At 30.1% G+C, this 22597-nt stretch overlaps 1 protein-coding gene across 1 annotated transcript in view; it reads left to right on the top strand.

Moving 5' to 3' along the window:
• The window catches only part of Rpn1 (regulatory particle non-ATPase 1), a 674509-nt gene extending 652953 nt beyond the window's left edge, over nt 1-21556 (top strand). Inside the window, exons 9-15 of the mRNA XM_069308605.1 lie at nt 1-24; nt 1618-1739; nt 6955-7135; nt 9533-9785; nt 16796-17001; nt 19430-19548; nt 21162-21556. The exon at nt 1-24 is cut by the window's left edge and continues 253 nt beyond it. Of these exons, the coding sequence (XP_069164706.1) occupies nt 1-24; nt 1618-1739; nt 6955-7135; nt 9533-9785; nt 16796-17001; nt 19430-19548; nt 21162-21344 (1088 nt within the window). The 3' untranslated portion in view covers nt 21345-21556. The remainder of the gene's footprint in view (nt 25-1617; nt 1740-6954; nt 7136-9532; nt 9786-16795; nt 17002-19429; nt 19549-21161) is intronic.
• Nucleotides 21557-22597: the final 1041 nt, after the last annotated feature.

Genomic DNA, 22597 nt, shown 5'->3' with positions numbered 1-22597 from the left:
TAGGGCTAGCTTTGTCATATTTAGGTAAGTAATTGTATTCATGTAGAATTGATAAATTTGTAATATGCTTTGGCAAAGTAAAAAAAAAAAAAGTACAGTTGCTGTTATCGGAGAGATCATTGTCAGATTGTACCAACCTTGTTGCTCTCTTAATTACCTTGTGTGTTTTTGTCTGTCTGAAGACCAGATATGTTTTAAGGGGGCGTCACGTTGGCATCTGGTTCAAAAAATACAAAAATGAAAACTCGTTCGATTTCAATCAAACTTTTTTGACAAGTTCTATATGAAAAGTGTTTCATCTGGTCCAAGTTTCAGCATCGTAGCATAAATAGGAAGGGAGAAAAAAAATATTGAAGTAGTTGTGAAAATTATGCAAAAATGGTCAAAATCGATTATCAATCAAAAGTGTCAACTGAAATCATAGCTACGACTCTTTGCTATCACAATAGCATATATTAAACAAATATTATAATTAGTTTAATTGGAAACAAATTTTAAGAAAAAAAAAGTTTTTTTTTTTCTCAATATTTTTTTTTCATTTTTTTTCGGGCAATTTGCATCAAACTTACACACCTGACTGTACGTAAGCCTATCTGTAAGGATGCCAATTTTGGAGAAAATTGGTTGATGTCAACCTCAGCCACAGATTTTAGAACCTTAGACTTCATTCATTTCTGTTTTTTTTTTCAATTGACACAAACGTTTACAAAACTGATTCATTTTTTATTCAATTTACATGAAATTTACACAGTATATGTGGAGGGCATATGTATGTGGAGGCATATACATAAACAGTATATGTGGAGGGCATATGTATGTGGAGGCATATACATAAACAGTATATGTGGAGGGCATATGTATGTGGAGGCATATACATAAACAGTATATGTGGAGGGCATGTCTCTACATTGGGGGGCTTTCATTTTTCTCTAAGTTCATTTATTGATTTTATAATAGCAATAAACATGCCATATTTGCAAACAAATTTTGGGGAACTTTGAACATTTGTATTAGGAAAACTAAAGATGTTTTGGAAATTCTAAATCCCCAAATCCTTTATTATATGGTAATGTGTCAGAAAAGTGTCACAGAATAATTATATCTGAAACGTGTGTTCTGAAGTGTGGACTTGAAAATGTGTATAAAACGTTGGAAAAAAAAAAAACTCCCTTTCTATTTACGCTGCAGTACTGAAACTTGGGACAATTTTAGCACTTTTCATATACAACTAGAAAATTAATATTGGTTGACATTGAACAACTTTCACTATAATACTCAGACGCCCCCTTAAGAAAAATATATTAATTTATTAAAGTATAATTTTAGTAAAAGTGTTCATTTATTATTTACATTTATTGAAGATGTATAAAACTGTTAACAAAGTTATATTCTTTATGACTGACTATTTTTTGGTCCAAAATACCAGAAATTAATTTTTGAATATAGTACTAAAAATGGCAATATATGTGTTCACCATGTCTTAAACTTACACCATTAATGATAACATTTATTTTTAAAGTATTTTAAATACTTTAGGCAAAAGTTATATGCAGTTATCAAAATACCTTCAGAAATTCTAGCACAGGAAATAGTAATGTATAAAAATGTGATTGTCAGGTTGTCAGGACAAGTGTGAGGTTGTGCTCTCGTGCATTGAGAACCTTCCGGCTCCCTTCCGTCAGATGACTGCCACTCTCATTGAGGTCTGCGCTTATGCCGGCTCTGGCAATGTTCTCAAGGCAAGTTTACCATTTTGTTCGTGTACTCATCATATTTTAATTTTATGCTTGCCTTGTTTTACCGAGCTATATTTTGAAAGAGTGTAGGCAGCAAACTATTTTTCTTAATTGTCACAGTACCATTATAAAAAATATATAAGTACTGTACCTAAATTGTTTACAGTAATTACAAGGCTGAAAAAAAATTTGTATACTTGCTTGATACCTGCTTGATGGAATTCTGAGAGTTCTACACCCCAAAGTTCTACACTCAAGGAATATGTAAATATGGAAAATTAGGAATAAAAGGCAATTTTCTGTATCCTCGAAAATGCAGGAACATGTTGGCGAGGGGTACATGCCGTTTTGGAACTGGGTGTAGATACTTCCACCCTAAACTATGTCAATTTTCAATTGGGGACAAAAAATGCTACAATCTTCAGTGTCCGAAATTCCACGAGAGAGGTACATGGCATTATAGACGGGAAGATCAATATGACACTATATACTGGAAATTTTTTAGAGGAACGCAGAAACAGAGTAGAACATGTAAAAGAGAGGAACAGTCAGATGGAACCACTGCAGGATTACAGAGGGGAAGAAAGATACCCACAAGATTGGAATATGAATTATCAACAAGTACACAGGTACTACACCAGACAACAGCCGTACTGCTACCAAAACTGGACGAACCACTTCCAAAACACACCCTGGACCTGGGTAGAGTGGGGGGGGGGGAGAAGTACCAAAGCCCACCAAAAGTGACACACAATGTGGGAAATCATTCATATTTGCAAACGTACAAGGCTTGAAATTAAAACACTTTCGAGCATCCGAGAAGACCGTGGTCGTCACCAATATTATTAATCACACCGCGTGCGTGACCCTCTCGGGAGTCACGAGAAAAAATATTTGTATAAAATCCATTTATTATCCGATCAACTTGGGAATAGTTTACAAATGTTTGCCATGAAATTTACGTTTTTTCTAATAGCCGAACAGCTTATTAAAGAGAACGTCGTGGCAGTGAATCATCGTGGTAAAACAATTGTATTATTGACACGACGAGTATAATCGACATAGTTTTTATATATGTTGCCGGTCCTTATGTGACCTTTAATACTTATGTTCTTATAGAACATTCTATTGCGAACACATTGGAACAAAAATGAAATACACACATCGAAAAATAATGTCAGGACAGTGAATTGAATATACACTTTTCAAAGCGAGTTTCGCCGATATGCCGCCGCGGGTAACACTTCAGCCACTTCCCACACTGTTTTGGGTGGGCTACGACATTGAATCTATATTTATATGCATATGTCCGTGTAGAGAATTTTATTGCGATTCCAATGATACCACAATTAGCGATGTAGGACAACTGTAGGCTTCGCAACCATTAAGAGAGTGGAAACATTTTGTTGCTGTTTGGCGCTCTCGGCGAGTGATCTGAATAGTTTTTTATTTGGTGTTGATAGTCCTTATGCTTTGGCGGCATTTTATAGGTATGTTCTTATAGACAATTTTATTGCGAACACAGTGATACCAAATTTAAATACGTGTGCCTTCAATTATTGTCAGGACAGTCAAAAGAGTGTACACGTTTTCGGTCTTACCGCGTAGGCGCGCGAAACGCAGAAAGCACATAGGGTATGATTTTTTTCTGAACGCCGATAGCGCGAAAGTGTTAAAATCAAGAAATAAAGTTAAGTTCATAAATGGCCTCCTAATAGAATCAAACTCAATATTTGGTGTATTTACAGAAACCCACACAAAAGACCACGTGGATAGTGAAATCTGGATTCCGAATTATAATGTATATAGATGTGGCAGAGTAATTAGGTCAAGTGGAGGAGTAGGTCTGTATATTAAAGAGGAGCTGGCATGCACAGAGCTCCTGAACTAGTCCAATGAGGTGGTAGAGGTACTTGGAATCAAGGTAGAAAATAGTAATCTACTTATTATTTTAATATACAAACCACCAGATGCAACAGTTGAGGAATTCACTGAACACATCCAGAAAATAGAGAATATCCTTGATAACCTAGCAAACCCCAGTACCAGATATTATCTTCCTTGGGAACTTCAATCTACCCAGTTTAAAATGGAGAATAGTAAACAACAACATTATAGCAGGAAATCAACCTGGAAATAACCAACCATAGGTCAGAGAACTACTGAGATTCTGTGACAAATTCTCGCTCAGTCAGCAGATTACAGAACCAACTAGGAACGAAAACACGCTGGACCTGATATTCACGAACAATGAGGAGCTAATCAGAGACATTACTGTTTCAGACACTACGTACTCGGACCACAAGCTCATTGAAGTGCAAACTAACATTAATAATGGTATTAGGCCCAAGAGAAACAACAAGTGAGAAGGGTTATTCAATAAATTCAATTTTAATAATAAAAGGATAGACTGGGAACTTACAAACATTCAATGGGAAAGTGTTCTAAGACATAAAAATCCTACACAAGGCATAGAAAAACTGACTTCTGAAGCATATGAAGTTTGTCTGAAACATGTTCCTTTGAGGAGAGCCAGAAAGAGGTCAAATGTAGAGAGAGAACGCGGACGCCATTACAAAAGAAGGAAGAAATTAACGGAAATGCTTAAGCTGACACGACTCTCCATACAAAGAAGAAATAATTTAAACAGGGAGATTGAAGAAATCGAACAGAGACTGAAGCATTCCTATCAGACTGAAGAAAGGCAAGTGGAACAGAAGGCAATTCAAGAAATAAAGAAAAACCCAAAATATTTCTTCACACATTCTAAATCAAAAGCAAAAACCACTGCCAGTATTGGACCTATTCGTATTAATGAAGGTTCATACAATTTCTTTATGGGTAATATCCAAACACCTGTAAATATAACTGATATCAACATGAGCGTGGCAGATTTTGAAAGAGAAATTGACAATATGCCCATGCACTCAGCCCCAGGTCCAGTCTCATGGAATTCAATATTTATAAAGAAATGCAAAGTGCCAGTAGCACAGGCACTCAGTATAGTGTGGAGGAAGAGCTTGGACACGGGGGAGATAGCAGATGCGCTGAAAACAGCAGACATTGCCCCTCTACACAAGGGTGGTAGCAAAGCATTGGCAAAGAGTTATAGACCAGTTGCACTAACGCCCCACATAACAAAAGTATTTGAGAGAGTGATCAGGAGTCAGGTCACTAAATTCATGGAAACCAATGACCACAACCCAGGCCAACATGGATTTAGAGCAGGATGATCATGCCTCTCACAGCTTCTTGACCATTATGACAAAATCACCGAGGCATTAAAAGAAAAACAGAATGCTGATGTGGTATACACGGACTTGGCAAAGGCATTCGACAAATGTGACCATGGAGTGATAGCACACAAAATGAGGTCAATGGGTATAACTGGTAAAGTAGGACGCTGGTTACTCAATTTCCTGTTGAACAGAACACAAAGAGTAAAAGTCAATCAAGTAAAATCTAGTCCAAGCTCAGTTAAAAGCTGTGTACCTCAAGGTACAGTCCTTGCACCACTGCTGTTCCTTATTCACATATCAGATATAGACAAAATTACCAGTTACAGCTTCATGTCATCCTTTGCAGATGACACAAAAATCAGCATGAAAATTACCTCTGCTGAAGACATTAAAAAACTAAAAATAGACATTAACAAAATTTTTGATTGGGCACCAGAAAATGACATGATGTTTAACAGTGATAAATTCCAGGTACTGTACTCAGATACGGCAAAAATGAGGATCTGAAACATAATACAGGGTACAAAACACAATCGAATCTGCCCATAGTAGGAAAACAGCATGTCAAGGATTTGAGAATAATGATGTCCGACGACCTAACGTTTAGGGAGCATAACCAAGCAAGTATTGCGTCAGCCAGAAAAATGATAGGATGGATTACGAGAACTTTCAAGTCCAGAGATCCTATCACAATGGTTGTACTCTTCAAGTCACTTGTGTTGTCCCGTCTCGAGTACTGCTCAGTACTCACTTCCCCCTTCGGAGCAGGAGAGATTGCTGAAATAGAGGGAATACAGAGAACATATACGGCACGCATAGACGCGATAAACCACCTAAATTATTGGGATCGTCTCAAAGCTCTCCAAATGTACTCACTAGAAAGTAGAAGAGAGAGATACCAAATAATGTACACATGGAAAATACTGGAGGGACAGGTCCCAAATCTGCACAGTAAAATAACAACGTACTGGAGTGATGTACTGGAGCCACTAATACGCATAGCGTTTCGAGCAAGAAGATATCTTGAAGATAGTATGAGTATAAATGGTGGTGTGTACAGTATTTAAGAAATTCATGGCAGGCAAGTGGCTGGTATGATGAAAGCTCTGGTTATGAGGAACTAGATAGGGAAGGATGTGCAACAGATTGTGACTTGTATGATTGATGAAAGTGTTTCGTGATAGTATAGTCAGGTTGAACACGTGGGTGATGGTTGACGAGTAAAGAAAATATATTACGAATGAAAATGTTATATTGATACGAATAGAACACAAGAAGTTGCAGTAAGCAGAGCTGAGTGGAGATAGTTTTATTAGGAAGGATTGAATGATTGTCAAGGAAGGATTGAATGATTGTCAATAACAGCTCACAAGGAGTACCATATACCTGGTCAACCCGTTCTCGCACTTTCTTTAAGTCAATATTGACTTATTAAATAAGTGCTAAGTAACTTATTAATTAACAATAAATTAGTATGCCACATATGCACGTATTTAATAAGTCAATATTGACTATAAGAAAGTGCTAGAACGGGTTGACCTGGTCTTACCAAGAACAACTCACAAAGAGTACCGTATACCTGGTCTTGTTAAGTTGAGGTACAGCTGTAGATGAATTAGTGGATTGTGGTGGATGCTACCATGTTTGTTTTTTTAGAGTAGTTTGAACAGACAAGTCTTAACTGAAATATCATAAGTATGGTTAGCTCCCCTTTCTTGGCCTTCCCACTCTGTGAATGGTGCAACATGGTGTAGTGACAACTGGTTTATTTTGTTATATTGCTGGCCATTGGTTTTCTGCACAAACATTGGAAGTGTAGTGGGCAAAATCGATAACTTCAGTGATCAAACACTGATCATTTAAATTCATTTTAAATGAATTTAAAATGAATGAAAGAGTTTATTGAGTAACTAATGGAACAATAGCTAGTTTGTTTTCATTAATGCAATGTTTTCTATTCATTTTATTGGCTTTATCAGGTTCAGGAAATGCTGCACATTTGTACAGACCACTATGACCAAGAGGAAACAAAGTCCAAGGACAAGAAGGAGAAAGAAAAGGAGAAGGATAAAGACAAAGACAAGGATAAGGACAAGGATAAGGATAAGACAGAAGAGAAGGAGGTTGACTTGTCTTCACAACAGGCTGTGGCTGTGCTTGGTGAGTCCACTTTCTTACCTTACCATGTGTTTCGGAGCTCAACATCTCCGTGGCCCGGTCCCCGACCACGCCTCCCCTTATGCTACTTTTCTGTTCTCTCGGAATTTATATTTTTCTACTCTACTGAATGCATACTTTCCTGGCTTATTTATTATGCATATATGTATTTTTTTAATGTATTTGTGCTATGTTTGGTGAACCCATTCATGTAATGACTTGAAACTTGTAAAGTGGTACAGGGAGGATAATTCATATTATCTTATTCATATAATGGGAGCTGTTATAACAACTTTTGAAGTTATCAATTAGGGAGGGTGGGATGATCTTGAGCAATGTGAAAATTAATGTGTAATTACCTAAGTGTAGTTACAGGATAAGAGCTAAGCTCGTGGTGTCCCGTCTTCCCAGCACTCTGTCATATAACACTTTGAAACTACTGACGGTCTTGGCCTCCACCACCTTCTCACTTAACTTGTTCCAACCGTCTACCACTGTTTGTGAAAGTGAATTTTCTTATATTTCTTCGGCATCTGTGTTTAGCTAGTTTAAATCTATGACCTCTTGTTCTTAAAGTTCTAGGTCTCGGGAAATCTTCCCGAGACCTAGAACTTCCCTATCGATTTTATCAATTCCTGTTACTATTTTGTATGTAGTGATCATATCACCTCTTTTTTCTTCTGTCTTCTAGTTTTGGCATATTTAATGCCTCTAACCTCTCCTCGTAACTCTTGCCCTTCAGTTCTGGGAGCCACTTAGTAGCATGTCTTTGCACCTTTTCCAGTTTGTTGAGGTGTTGCAAAATTTATACAAATAGCCGGATGTCAGGGAAATAATCCAGTAGCCTCATATTTCCGACATTTTGCACCAGATCCAGTTTTTATGAGAGGTCTCCAAGGTAGTTCCCTGTTGCTAGCTGCTCTGGATACCTCCACACTTGTCAAATCATACCAGGCCCTTGTGAGTTATTAGTGTCCTACTGGAGACCAGAGACCAGAACCTAATATATAACCAGAAAGGTAGAGGGAGACAAAACAGACAACAGCAACACAAAATAAAGCTGAAAATGACACTAAGTAGTTATGTATTTCATTACAAGTTCCACCTTCCCACTACAAGGTGGCAGCACCGAGAGCTCATAGCTCAGCAGGTGTCTAAAGGCAGCCTGGCACTGCCTTTTAGTAGTGCTTGATACCTACTTAATGCATCCTTGCTACATCTTGAGAGGTTATCTTGAGATAATTTCAAAGCTTAGTGTGCCCGCGGCCCGGTCATCGACAAGGCCTCCAACCCCAGGAAACAGCCCGCGACAGCTGACTAACTCCCAGGTACTGTATCTATTTACTGTTAGGTAACAGGGGCATCAGGGTGAAAGAAACTCTGCCCATTGTTTCTCGCCGACGCCCGGGATCGAACCTGGGACCACAGGATCATGCATCCAGTGTTCTGCCCGCTCAGCCGCCGGCTCCCCGACATCCATCACTTGCCTTACCTTTTGGGTTCTAGTTTTCTAGATGAGTGTGAGACATCCTTTAGCCTCTGTCCTGCAAGGACCACTTGCTGGTTTTGTTTTACTACTTGTATTTTCTTCATGTGTGTGTTATAAGAATCACTTGTTATGTGAACTATGCAAAATTGTTGGCCTCGAGTTGCATAGAGCTTCAGGCTCACTTCCCTAGGTGCTGGCTGGTGTTGTCACTGCCTTGACAAGGTTACCTTCCTGGGGCCAGATTCACGAAATCACTTATGCAAGCACTTACGAACCTGTACATCTTTTCTCAATCTTTGGCGGCTTTGTTTACAATTATTAAACAGTTAATGAGCTCCGAAGCATCAGGAGGCTGTTTATAACAATAACAACAGTTGATTGGCAAGTTTTCAGGCTTGTAAACTGTTTAATAATTGGAAACAAAGCCGCCAAAGATTGAGAAAAGATGTACAGGTTCGTAAGTACTTGCGTAAGTGCTTTCGTGAATCTGGCCCCAGGTGTGTTCAGGAGACTGTCCCTCAAAGTGCTGGCCTCCTGTGGATGGTGCCTTGCCCTAAGTACACACATCTTTAATTCTTCCGCAGGGCTCATTGTTGGGGGCAGTTGGAGTCTTCTGTGTCTTTGGTTCATGAATCCACCAATCCTGCTCTCACTAGGTGCAGGCTCAGTGGAACATGGCCACAGGAGGCAGGGAAACAATGCCGACCGAGAATCCCAAGTCGGGCCCAACCAGGTTCAAACCTGGTTCATTGAACCACCACTGCTTCAGTGAGCTTGAACCAGTGGTGGTGGGAGGTAGCCACACATTAATACCACTGTTCATATCCAGGCTAGCCCAGAATAACCTTTCTTGATCAACTATGATTAAAATAAATTTAGTGATAATAATGTTTTCTATTTGTTCTTCGCAGGCATTGCACTCATATCAATGGGCGAGGATATTGGAGCCGAGATGTCATTCCGTCAGTTTGGCAATTTACTGCGCTATTGTGAGCCAGTGATCAGACGAGCCGTTCCTCTAGCACTGGGTCTCATTTCTGTGTCTAATCCAAGACTAAATATCTTGGATACACTGAGCAAATTTTCCCATGATTCAGATGCAGATGTGGCACATAATGCCATCTTTGCCATGGGTCTAGTTGGAGCAGGAACTAACAATGCCAGGTAATTAAGTTTTGTTTTTTTACCATTACTAGGTGATCTTTGCTAAATATTGTTTTTAAGTGATAATGTAATAATAATAATTAATAAATAGAGCTGGGGATGGATATATATATATATATATATATATATATATATATATATATATATATATATATATATATATATATATATATATATATATATATATATATATATATATATATATATATATATATATATATATAATATATATATATATATAGATATATATATACTGTATATATAGATATATATATAGATATATATATAGATATATATATATATATATATATATATATATATATATATATATATATATATATATATATATATATATATATATATATATATAATGTCGTACCTAGTAGCCAGAACTCACTTCTCAGCCTACTATGCAAGGCCAAATTTGCCTAATAAGCCTAGTTTTCATGAATTAATGTTTTTTCGACTACCTAACCTACCTAACCTAACCTAACCTAACGTTTTCGGCTACCTAACCTAACCTAACCTATAAAGATAGGTTAGGTTAGGTTAGGTAGGGTTGGTTAGGTTCGGTCATATATCTACGTTAATTTTAACTCCAATAAAAAAAAATTTACCTCATACATAATGAAATGGGTAGCTTTATCATTTCATAAGAAAAAAATTAGAGAAAATATATTAATTCAGTAAAACTTGGCTTATTAGGCAAATCGGGCCTTGCATAGTAGGCTGAGAAGTGAGTTCTGGCTACTAGGTACGACATATATATATATATATATATATATATATATATATATGTATATATATATATATATATATATATATATATATATCTATATATATATATATCTATATATATCTATATATATATATATCTATATATATATATATATATATCTATATATATAAGCCTATACTTGCATAACCCACAAGTGAAGATAAACAATCTTTGGACAACACCCACCAGTGGGACTCGAACCCAGAAAGCACAACTACCTTCCAGTAGCTGGCATAACTAGTATGCTTTAACCCACTACGCCATCAGACCTTACAAAAGAAGTAGATAGTTCGAGATATATATCTCAAACATCTCTACCTAGCCTATAAGTATAGGCTTATAAGCTGGACACGAGTTCTCTCACATTGACAGTGGCTTGACGAAAAATGCAGACTGACCCCTCACTCATCTGGTGCCTTCGGGAGGTAGAGATGTTTGAGATATATATCTCGAACTATCTACTTCTTTTGTAAGGTCTGATGGCGTTGTGGGTTAAAGCATACTAGTTATGCCAGCTACTGGAAGGTAGTTGTGCTTTCTGGGTTCGAGTCCCACTGGTGGGTGTTGTCCAAAGATTGTTTATCTTCACTTGTGGTTTATGCAAGTATAGGCTTATAAGCTGGACACGAGTTCTCTCACATTGACAGTGGCTTGACGAAAAATGCAGACTGACCCCTCACTCATCTGGTGCCTTCGGGAGGTAGAGATGTTTGAGATATATATCTCGAACTATCTACTTCTTTTGTAAGGTCTGATGGCGTTGTGGGTTAAAGCATACTAGTTATGCCAGCTACTGGAAGGTAGTTGTGCTTTCTGGGTTCGAGTCCCACTGGTGGGTGTTGTCCAAAGATTGTTTATCTTCACTTGTGGTTTATGCAAGTATAGGCTTATAAGCTGGACACGAGTTCTCTCACATTGACAGTGGCTTGACGAAAAATGCAGACTGACCCCTCACTCATCTGGTGCCTTCGGGAGGTAGAGATGTTTGAGATATATATCTCGAACTATCTACTTCTTTTGTAAGGTCTGATGGCGTAGTGGGTTAAAGCATACTAGTTATGCCAGCTACTGGAAGGTAGTTGTGCTTTCTGGGTTCGAGTCCCACTGGTGGGTGTTGTCCAAAGATTGTTTATATATATATATATATATATATATATATATATATATATATATATATATATATATATATATATATATATATATATATATATATATATATATATATATATATATATATATATATATATATATATATATATATATATATATATATATATATATATATATATATATATATATATATATATATATATATATATATATATATATATATATATATATATATATATATATATATATATATATATATATATATATATATATATATATATATATATATATATATATATATATATATATATATATATATATATATATATATATATATATATATATATATATATATATATATATATATATATATATATATATATATATATATATATATATATATATATATATATATATATATATATATATATATATATATATATATATATATATATATATATATATATATATATATATATATATATATATATATATATATATATATATATATATATATATATATATATATATATATATATATATATATATATATATATATATATATATATATATATATATATATATATATATATATATATATATATATATATATATATATATATATATATATATATATATATATATATATATATATATATATATATATATATATATATATATATATATATATATATATATATATATATATATATATATATATATATATATATATATATATATATATATATATATATATATATATATATATATATATATATATATATATATATATATATATATATATATATATATATATATATATATATATATATATATATATATATATATATATATATATATATATATATATATATATATATATATATATATATATATATATATATATATATATATATATATATATATATATATATATATATATATATATATATATATATATATATATATATATATATATATATATATATATATATATATATATATATATATATATATATATATATATATATATATATATATATATATATATATATATATATATATATATATATATATATATATATATATATATATATATATATATATATATATATATATATATATATATATATATATATATATATATATATATATATATATATATATATATATATATATATATATATATATATATATATATATATATATATATATATATATATATATATATATATATATATATATATATATATATATATATATATATATATATATATATATATATATATATATATATATATATATATATATATATATATATATATATATATATATATATATATATATATATATATATATATATATATATATATATATATATATATATATATATATATATATATATATATATATATATATATATATATATATATATATATATATATATATATATATATATATATATATATATATATATATATATATATATATATATATATATATATATATATATATATATATATATATATATATATATATATATATATATATATATATATATATATATATATATATATATATATATATATATATATATATATATATATATATATATATATATATATATATATATATATATATATATATATATATATATATATATATATATATATATATATATATATATATATATATATATATATATATATATATATATATATATATATATATATATATATATATATATATATATATATATATATATATATATATATATATATATATATATATATATATATATATATATATATATATATATATATATATATATATATATATATATATATATATATATATATATATATATATATATATATATATATATATATATATATATATATATATATATATATATATATATATATATATATATATATATATATATATATATATATATATATATATATATATATATATATATATATATATATATATATATATATATATATATATATATATATATATATATATATATATATATATATATATATATATATATATATATATATATATATATATATATATATATATATATATATATATATATATATATATATATATATATATATATATATATATATATATATATATATATATATATATATATATATATATATATATATATATATATATATATATATATATATATATATATATATATATATATATATATATATATATATATATATATATATATATATATATATATATATATATATATATATATATATATATATATATATATATATATATATATATATATATATATATATATATATATATATATATATATATATATATATATATATATATATATATATATATATATATATATATATATATATATATATATATATATATATATATATATATATATATATATATATATATATATATATATATATATATATATATATATATATATATATATATATATATATATATATATATATATATATATATATATATATATATATATATATATATATATATATATATATATATATATATATATATATATATATATATATATATATATATATATATATATATATATATATATATATATATATATATATATATATATATATATATATATATATATATATATATATATATATATATATATATATATATATATATATATATATATATATATATATATATATATATATATATATATATATATATATATATATATATATATATATATATATATATATATATATATATATATATATATATATATATATATATATATATATATATATATATATATATATATATATATATATATATATATATATATATATATATATATATATATATATATATATATATATATATATATATATATATATATATATATATATATATATATATATATATATATATATATATATATATATATATATATATATATATATATATATATATATATATATATATATATATATATATATATATATATATATATATATAATATATATATATATATATATATATATATATATATATATATATATATATATATATATATATATATATATATATATATATATATATATATATATATATATATATATATATATATATATATATATATATATATATATATATATATATATATATATATATATATATATATATATATATATATATATATATATATATATATATATATATATATATATATATATATATATATATATATATATATATATATATATATATATATATATATATATATATATATATATATATATATATATATATATATATATATATATATATATATATATATATATATATATATATATATATATATATATATATATATATATATATATATATATATATATATATATATATATATATATATATATATATATATATATATATATATATATATATATATATATATATATATATATATATATATATATATATATATATATATATATATATATATATATATATATATATATATATATATATATATATATATATATATATATATATATATATATATATATATATATATATATATATATATATATATATATATATATATATATATATATATATATATATATATATATATATATATATATATATATATATATATATATATATATATATATATATATATATATATATATATATATATATATATATATATATATATATATATATATATATATATATATATATATATATATATATATATATATATATATATATATATATATATATATATATATATATATATATATATATATATATATATATATATATATATATATATATTATATATATATATATATATATATATATATATATATATATATATATATATATATATATATATATATATATATATATATATATATATATATATATATATATATATATATATATATATATATATATATATATATATATATATATATATATATATATATATATATATATATATATATATATATATATATATATATATATATATATATATATATATATATATATATATATATATATATATATATATATATATATATATATATATATATATATATATATATATATATATATATATATATATATATATATATATATATATATATATATATATATATATATATATATATATATATATATATATATATATATATATATATATATATATATATATATATATATATATATATATATATATATATATATATATATATATATATATATATATATATATATATATATATATATATATATATATATATATATATATATATATATATATATATATATATATATATATATATATATATATATATATATATATATATATATATATATATATATATATATATATATATATATATATATATATATATATATATATATATATATATATATATATATATATATATATATATATATATATATATATATATATATATATATATATATATATATATATATATATATATATATATATATATATATATATATATATATATATATATATATATATATATATATATATATATATATATATATATATATATATATATATATATATATATATATATATATATATATATATATATATATATATATATATATATATATATATATATATATATATATATATATATATATATATATATATATATATATATATATATATATATATATATATATATATATATATATATATATATATATATATATATATATATATATATATATATATATATATAATATATATATATATATATATATATATTGTCACTAAGAACTCTTTGACCCGGCCAGGATTAGAGCCCATGCTGTCCAGGATCACCCCTAAACGTACACAGTACCGTGACCACCGCACCAATGATCGATTATCAGATTATTACCGATTATCAGAAGTAGACAATGTTACATCCTACTGTATGGAACAAGGAGTCTTATTTATACCCATCCACTCTATATTGTCTATTTTATTTTGAACTAGAGGCAAGTGCAACATTACTTTTGGAAATAATTTTCTTAATGAATGTTGTCGTTGCAGATTAGCGGCTATGTTGCGTCAACTCGCTCAATACCACGCTAAAGATCCTAACAACTTATTCATGGTGCGTCTGGCTCAGGGACTAACTCACCTTGGCAAGGGCACTATGACACTCTCCCCCTACCACAGTAACCGCCAGCTCATGTCACCAGTTGCTGTGGCAGGACTGCTGGCAACCTGTGTGGCATTCCTTGATGCCAAAACCTGTAAGTACTTTACCATCATCCACAGTTAGATATTGCCATTAATGATAATTTTTTTTTTAATAATTTTTCCATTTTTTTAACTTGAAATGTACAACACTTGTTTGTGTTCATAAAAGTAAGCTCATTTGGTAACCAAAATAATCTATAGTTCTCGCCTACATGTCTCGCCGACCCTCCTTATTAGACCGGACTGATCAGTTGTAATGTTTGATAAATTCATGATCATTACCTCAGTTCCCACCTGTGTGTGGTGTCGAGTCATCAGTCCAAGAAAAAATTAGCAATGCAAGGAAAGAGAGCTAATTTAAAAAGTGGGACATATACTATAAATTTTTCACTCCATAATGTATCGGCATCGTTACACAGCAAAATTTCCACATCTGCACTCGATCACCTCACAAAATTGCATATATGCAATCTGTGCATATATATGCAAAAAATATATATATGCATATATATGCAAAAAAATTGCATATATGTGCAATCTGTGCTGCACATAGTCAAGCACATAGTGACATAGCACTATGTCAAAACAAAAAACATTTTTTTAGTATGTTGTTGACACTCGCACGTCAAGTTTGTCCATCTTAATGTTTACCTCTTACCTTCACATTTACTCTTAATACACTTGTCTTTACCCCGATGATATCATCATGTCAACTTGAAATGGCATAACAACTCGATAAGCTCTCTTCATTCTTACTATTTACTGACTTGTGCTCCATATGCTCCCTGCCATTGTCTATACACTCCTTTCTCCTAAACCAACAAATACATCTCAAAGTCCAATTCTGCTGTACTCACACTTTTGTTCATGCCCGTGGCACACTAGTGTCTCTCGTCCACACAAAGGGTACACACTACTATTTCTTCATACAGTTACACAACCCCCAGGTATTTACTCACCAATCACTTTTCACCACCTAACTTACCCTTTTGCCCACCCAACTACACCCACACTCTTTACTCCCATACTGCCTTCACATACACCCTTTTCACTCACCCCTCTACTTCCCTTTCATACAGGGGCCTGACGGCTAAGTAGACAGCCCTTGGGATTCGTAGTCCTAAGGGAAGAACGAGGGGATGTGGACTGAACCAAAGCCGGAGTGACCAATACCCCTAAGTCTGGGTCCCAATAGGCAAAGCAGGGCAGCCGCGGGGCATCCGGGAAAGCAGCTAACTGAGCACATTGCAGCAACCTAAACTTGGCATGCAATGCCTGAGCTGCCTGCACCCGAATAGTCATCCGGAGATTGGGTGAATTGAGTCACAAACAAGCAACAGTGCTCGCAGGACTCAGGGTCCAAGGTGTCACCGACCCAACAGGCAGCATGGGTTTGATTCCCGACAAAGGTGGAAAGAAATGAGCAGAGTTTCCTTCACCCTGATGCACCTGTTCACCTAGCAGTAAATAGGTACCTGGGAATTAGACAGCTGCTGCGGGCAGCTTCCTGGAGATGTGCAACAAAAAAGGAGGCCTGGTCGAGGACCGGGCCGCGGGGATACTAAGCCCCGAAATCGTCTCACGATAACCTCAAGTTACTCTCCCCCACACACACACACACACACATGGCTGCCACCAAAGGGGAGGACAACATGCCAACACATGAATGTTTTGGAGGATTCTCAACACAAGATATAATGAAAGGTGGTTTTCTTGGCAGGTTAGTGATTATTGAAAACCTACTAAAGAATTATGAAGAAAAATTCATTAAATTAGAACTAGAAAATGAAGGTCTCAAGAATTGAGTTTTGTCATTTCAAAGAGTATTTTCCAACAAGGTAAGAAAATTACCAACTTGACTGATAAGGTAAAGAGACAGGAGACACAAATCATGAAACTAGTGAAAGATAATGAGATCGAAAATGAAGAGGGAGTGAATTTTGAAGAAATTAACAAGAAACTACTCATAAGGTGAAAAACTTGAGTGTGAAGTGAAAAAGTGTGAAGTATGCTTGCTCTAAATAGGGGAAGTGAAGTAGGTTATTTTTTATAAATTTTGCAAAATTATCTGTCGTTATGTAAAGCAAATTTGTAAACAGGAAGTTACTGAAGAATGGAATTAAGTTTGACCTTTTATTTTGAGGATGGGTGCAAACAGGATTACAATACTTACAACCATTGCTCATCAACGATAAGATTTTACCAAGACAATTTTGTTACCAATTTTAAAATGCTCTCATTCATTCATTATTTCACCAAGGCTTGACTGCTGGAGACAGCTGATGCTCTCCAGGACATAATTTGGCAGAAAGGCATCAAAAGGCAGTTTGTATGAATGTCAAATATATTCACACTTGTAGCAAAAAATTTGGAAATGTGTGCAAAGAAGTTTAGGACTATGGAAAGAAGAATAACTAGAAGTACATAACCCTAACTTTTTCCTTGATGCAGGTAATATCGTTTTTTTTTCTCTCTCTGCAGTGATTCTGGGGAAGAGTCACTACCTCCTGTACAGCCTCACCACGGCCATCCAGCCCCGGATGCTGGTTACCTTTGATGAGCTACTCAACCCTCTACCTGTGTCTGTCAGAGTTGGCCAGGTAAGTCTTCACCTCACAATCACTCACAAACTTGAGTCTCACTTGTGTCACCTCACAAACATTGTCAAATTTTCAGGAGCAATTGACCTCTTGTCTAAATTTATATTATCTTGACTGATATTTAGAAAACAAATTAGTGTAGTTGCATTTCATGTAAGTTTATGCTAATGGTGCTAAAATCAGATACCATATAGAGTACATTCTTGAGGAACGCTGAGACACAGTGATAGTATGGAAGCTGGCGTCACTCTGTAGAAAAGTGACGATGCTTATCTGCATTCAACTTTAATTTTAACACTTTCGCGGCGGTGCAGGCGAGCGTGCGGCGACACTGAAATGTGTGTACTAGTTCCAGTTTTTCTCACCTTAATTCTCATGCTACGTCGTTCGTTTTGGTATCGATGTGTTCGCAATTAAAATCCCTGCAGGGGCATATGCATATAAGGTCCAAAAGTCCGGCGTGACTCCTCCATGGCAAAGCCTAAATCGGTAAAAGTTACTCGTGAGTGCACAAAATCGGTAAAATGTGTACAGTATTCTCATTTCAGTTTTCTCACCTTAATTCTCGTGCTATTTCGCTCATTTTAGTATCAATGTGTTCATAATTAAATTCCCTGCAAGGGTATATGTATTTACTGTGAGGTCCAAAAGCCTGGCGTGACTCCCCGCAACAAAGCCTAAAGTCGGCCAACCATTACCTGTGAACGTGCACCAATTGGCACACCCGCATCTTCAGGTGTATACTTGTTTAGTTTAAAACACAAATTTTTGTGTTACATCTTTCATTTTGGTATCAAATTGTTCGCAATATAAAGGCGCGTATTTTAAAACTATTCCCGTAATAATAGAAAAAATAAATGGAATTTTAAATTTAACAAATATTTTAAATTTTGGACGCTCATCAACACAAAATTATTTATATCTTTCCAGTGTTCTGACTGAAAATTGTGTTACGTCTTTCACTTTGGTATCAAATTGTTCACAATCTAAAAGCGCACATTTTAAAACTAGTCCCATAATAATAGCACAATAAATGGAATTTTAACAAATATTTTACAATTTGGACCACAAAAGTATTTATAACCTTTAAAGTGTTCTGACCTGAATTGTCAGGCTATATCGCCATTATTGTATCAAATTGTGCGCAATCTAAAGGTGCTCATTTTTAAACCACTCCAGATTGATCGAATAAAATTAAAATTTTTAACAAATATTTTAAAATGATGGACGCAGCACGAGTCCATCACTTGTGCTCTCCAGGAGAAAAATTCTGGACTACATAAGAGTTCACGGAGTGCGATAATGTTAAGAAGAGTAAAGGGTATACCACATGTATATGCCGGCGAGAAACAATGGGCAGAGTTTCTTTCACCCTGTGCCCCTGTTACCTAGCAGTAAAATAGGTACCTGGGTGATAGTCAGCTGTCACGGGCTGCTACCTGGGGGTGGAGGCCTGGTCGAGGACCGGGCCGCAGGGACACTAAATAGCCCCGAAATCATCTCAAGATAATCTGAAGATAATCTCAAGATAATCATAGGGAAATATTCCGTATGCGTGTGTGGAATTGCTGTGTATTCCACAGAGTAAATTAAACATGTAATATGTTTTACAGGCTGTTGACGTGGTTGGTCAGGCAGGGAAGCCCAAGACCATCACAGGGTTCCAGACACACACAACTCCCGTTCTGTTGTCGCACGGAGAACGTGCCGAACTTGCTACCGATGAATATATTCCTCTGACATCAATCATGGAAGGTTTTGTCATTCTCAAGAAAAATCCCGATATTGACACTTAAGAAGGATGGGGTAGGGTAGAGGTGTATTCTTTAATATTATTATTATGCAAGTACATTATTTTATCATCAAATCATCATTGTGACAGGTATTAGTTTATCCTCCAAAAATGTTTTTATGGAGGAGCAAGAACAGAATTTTGAAATTGAACTTCATACATGTTATGTAACTGTACACTTGTCATTATTTGTATTTAATAAACAAAAGCTGTAAATGTTTGTTTATATCCTGTATTTATGAGAATTGTTGTTCTTCATCCACTACATAGTCATCAATTCATTTAGTTATGTTTAAAACAAATTTGCAGTGGTATATACAATACTATATCCTTTTCAAGAAGTTTCTTGATGCTTTGCTGAATCTTCGGCAAATCAAATGGCGGCACTTTTTTTTTTCTTTTTTCTTTTTTTGGAGGGATATTCGTGCGTGGGCCCTAAGCCTCTGGCTGGCCCACTAAGTGTTGCTTGTTTCTGTTTTACTTGGGCGGAGTATGAGTATTCATGACTCGTATACTCGTATGGTCGCTGCAGTAAGATTTTGCCATATGTGTTTAACAACTTCTTCTGCTCTGTTGAATCTAAATGGCGGCACTGTCACCGGGAATGCACGTATGGATGAAGTAGAGAGAGCTGGATGTCCATCTATGCCTTTATATATTTGCAAACTTTATATTACTTATAAGATGGATTCTTCCCTAAAACATTCACTCTGAAGCACTTAATTCTTAACAAAATTTAATATATGAAAATGTTGAATATATTATTAAGTATATAGAGTGTAAACTCCATAATTGAGATTGTTGTTCTAGCTCTCATCCTAATTTAGAGAAATCCATATTTTGGGAAAGTCAGCTTTGACTATGGCACCACCTTTCATTGTTTTTCTTTTAGCAAATGATGTATCCTATATTTGCACATTTAAAAAATGTAGACTATAGTTTTTTGTTCTATAGTTTTTATATGATTAAAATTGTTTAAGCTTAATAAAGATTCACTACTACACTGAATTTGAAAATTGATTGATTAAACTCATTAAATTTTTAGCTGCTGATAAAATTTTGTCATTACCACCAGTAAGGGAGCCAAGCGGACAGCACACTGGACTTGTGATCCTGTGGTCCTGGGTTCGATCCCGGGCATTGGCGAGAAACAATGGGCAGAGTTTCTTTCGTCCTATGCTCCTGTTACCTAGCAGTAAATAGGTACCTGGGTGTTAGGTGTCACGGGCTGCTTCCTTGGGGTGGAGGCCTGGTCGA

Source organism: Procambarus clarkii, chromosome 6 (genome assembly GCF_040958095.1).
Source record: "Procambarus clarkii isolate CNS0578487 chromosome 6, FALCON_Pclarkii_2.0, whole genome shotgun sequence".
Lineage (NCBI taxonomy): Eukaryota > Metazoa > Arthropoda > Malacostraca > Decapoda > Cambaridae > Procambarus > Procambarus clarkii.
This window is presented reverse-complemented; position numbering and strand designations above follow the sequence as displayed.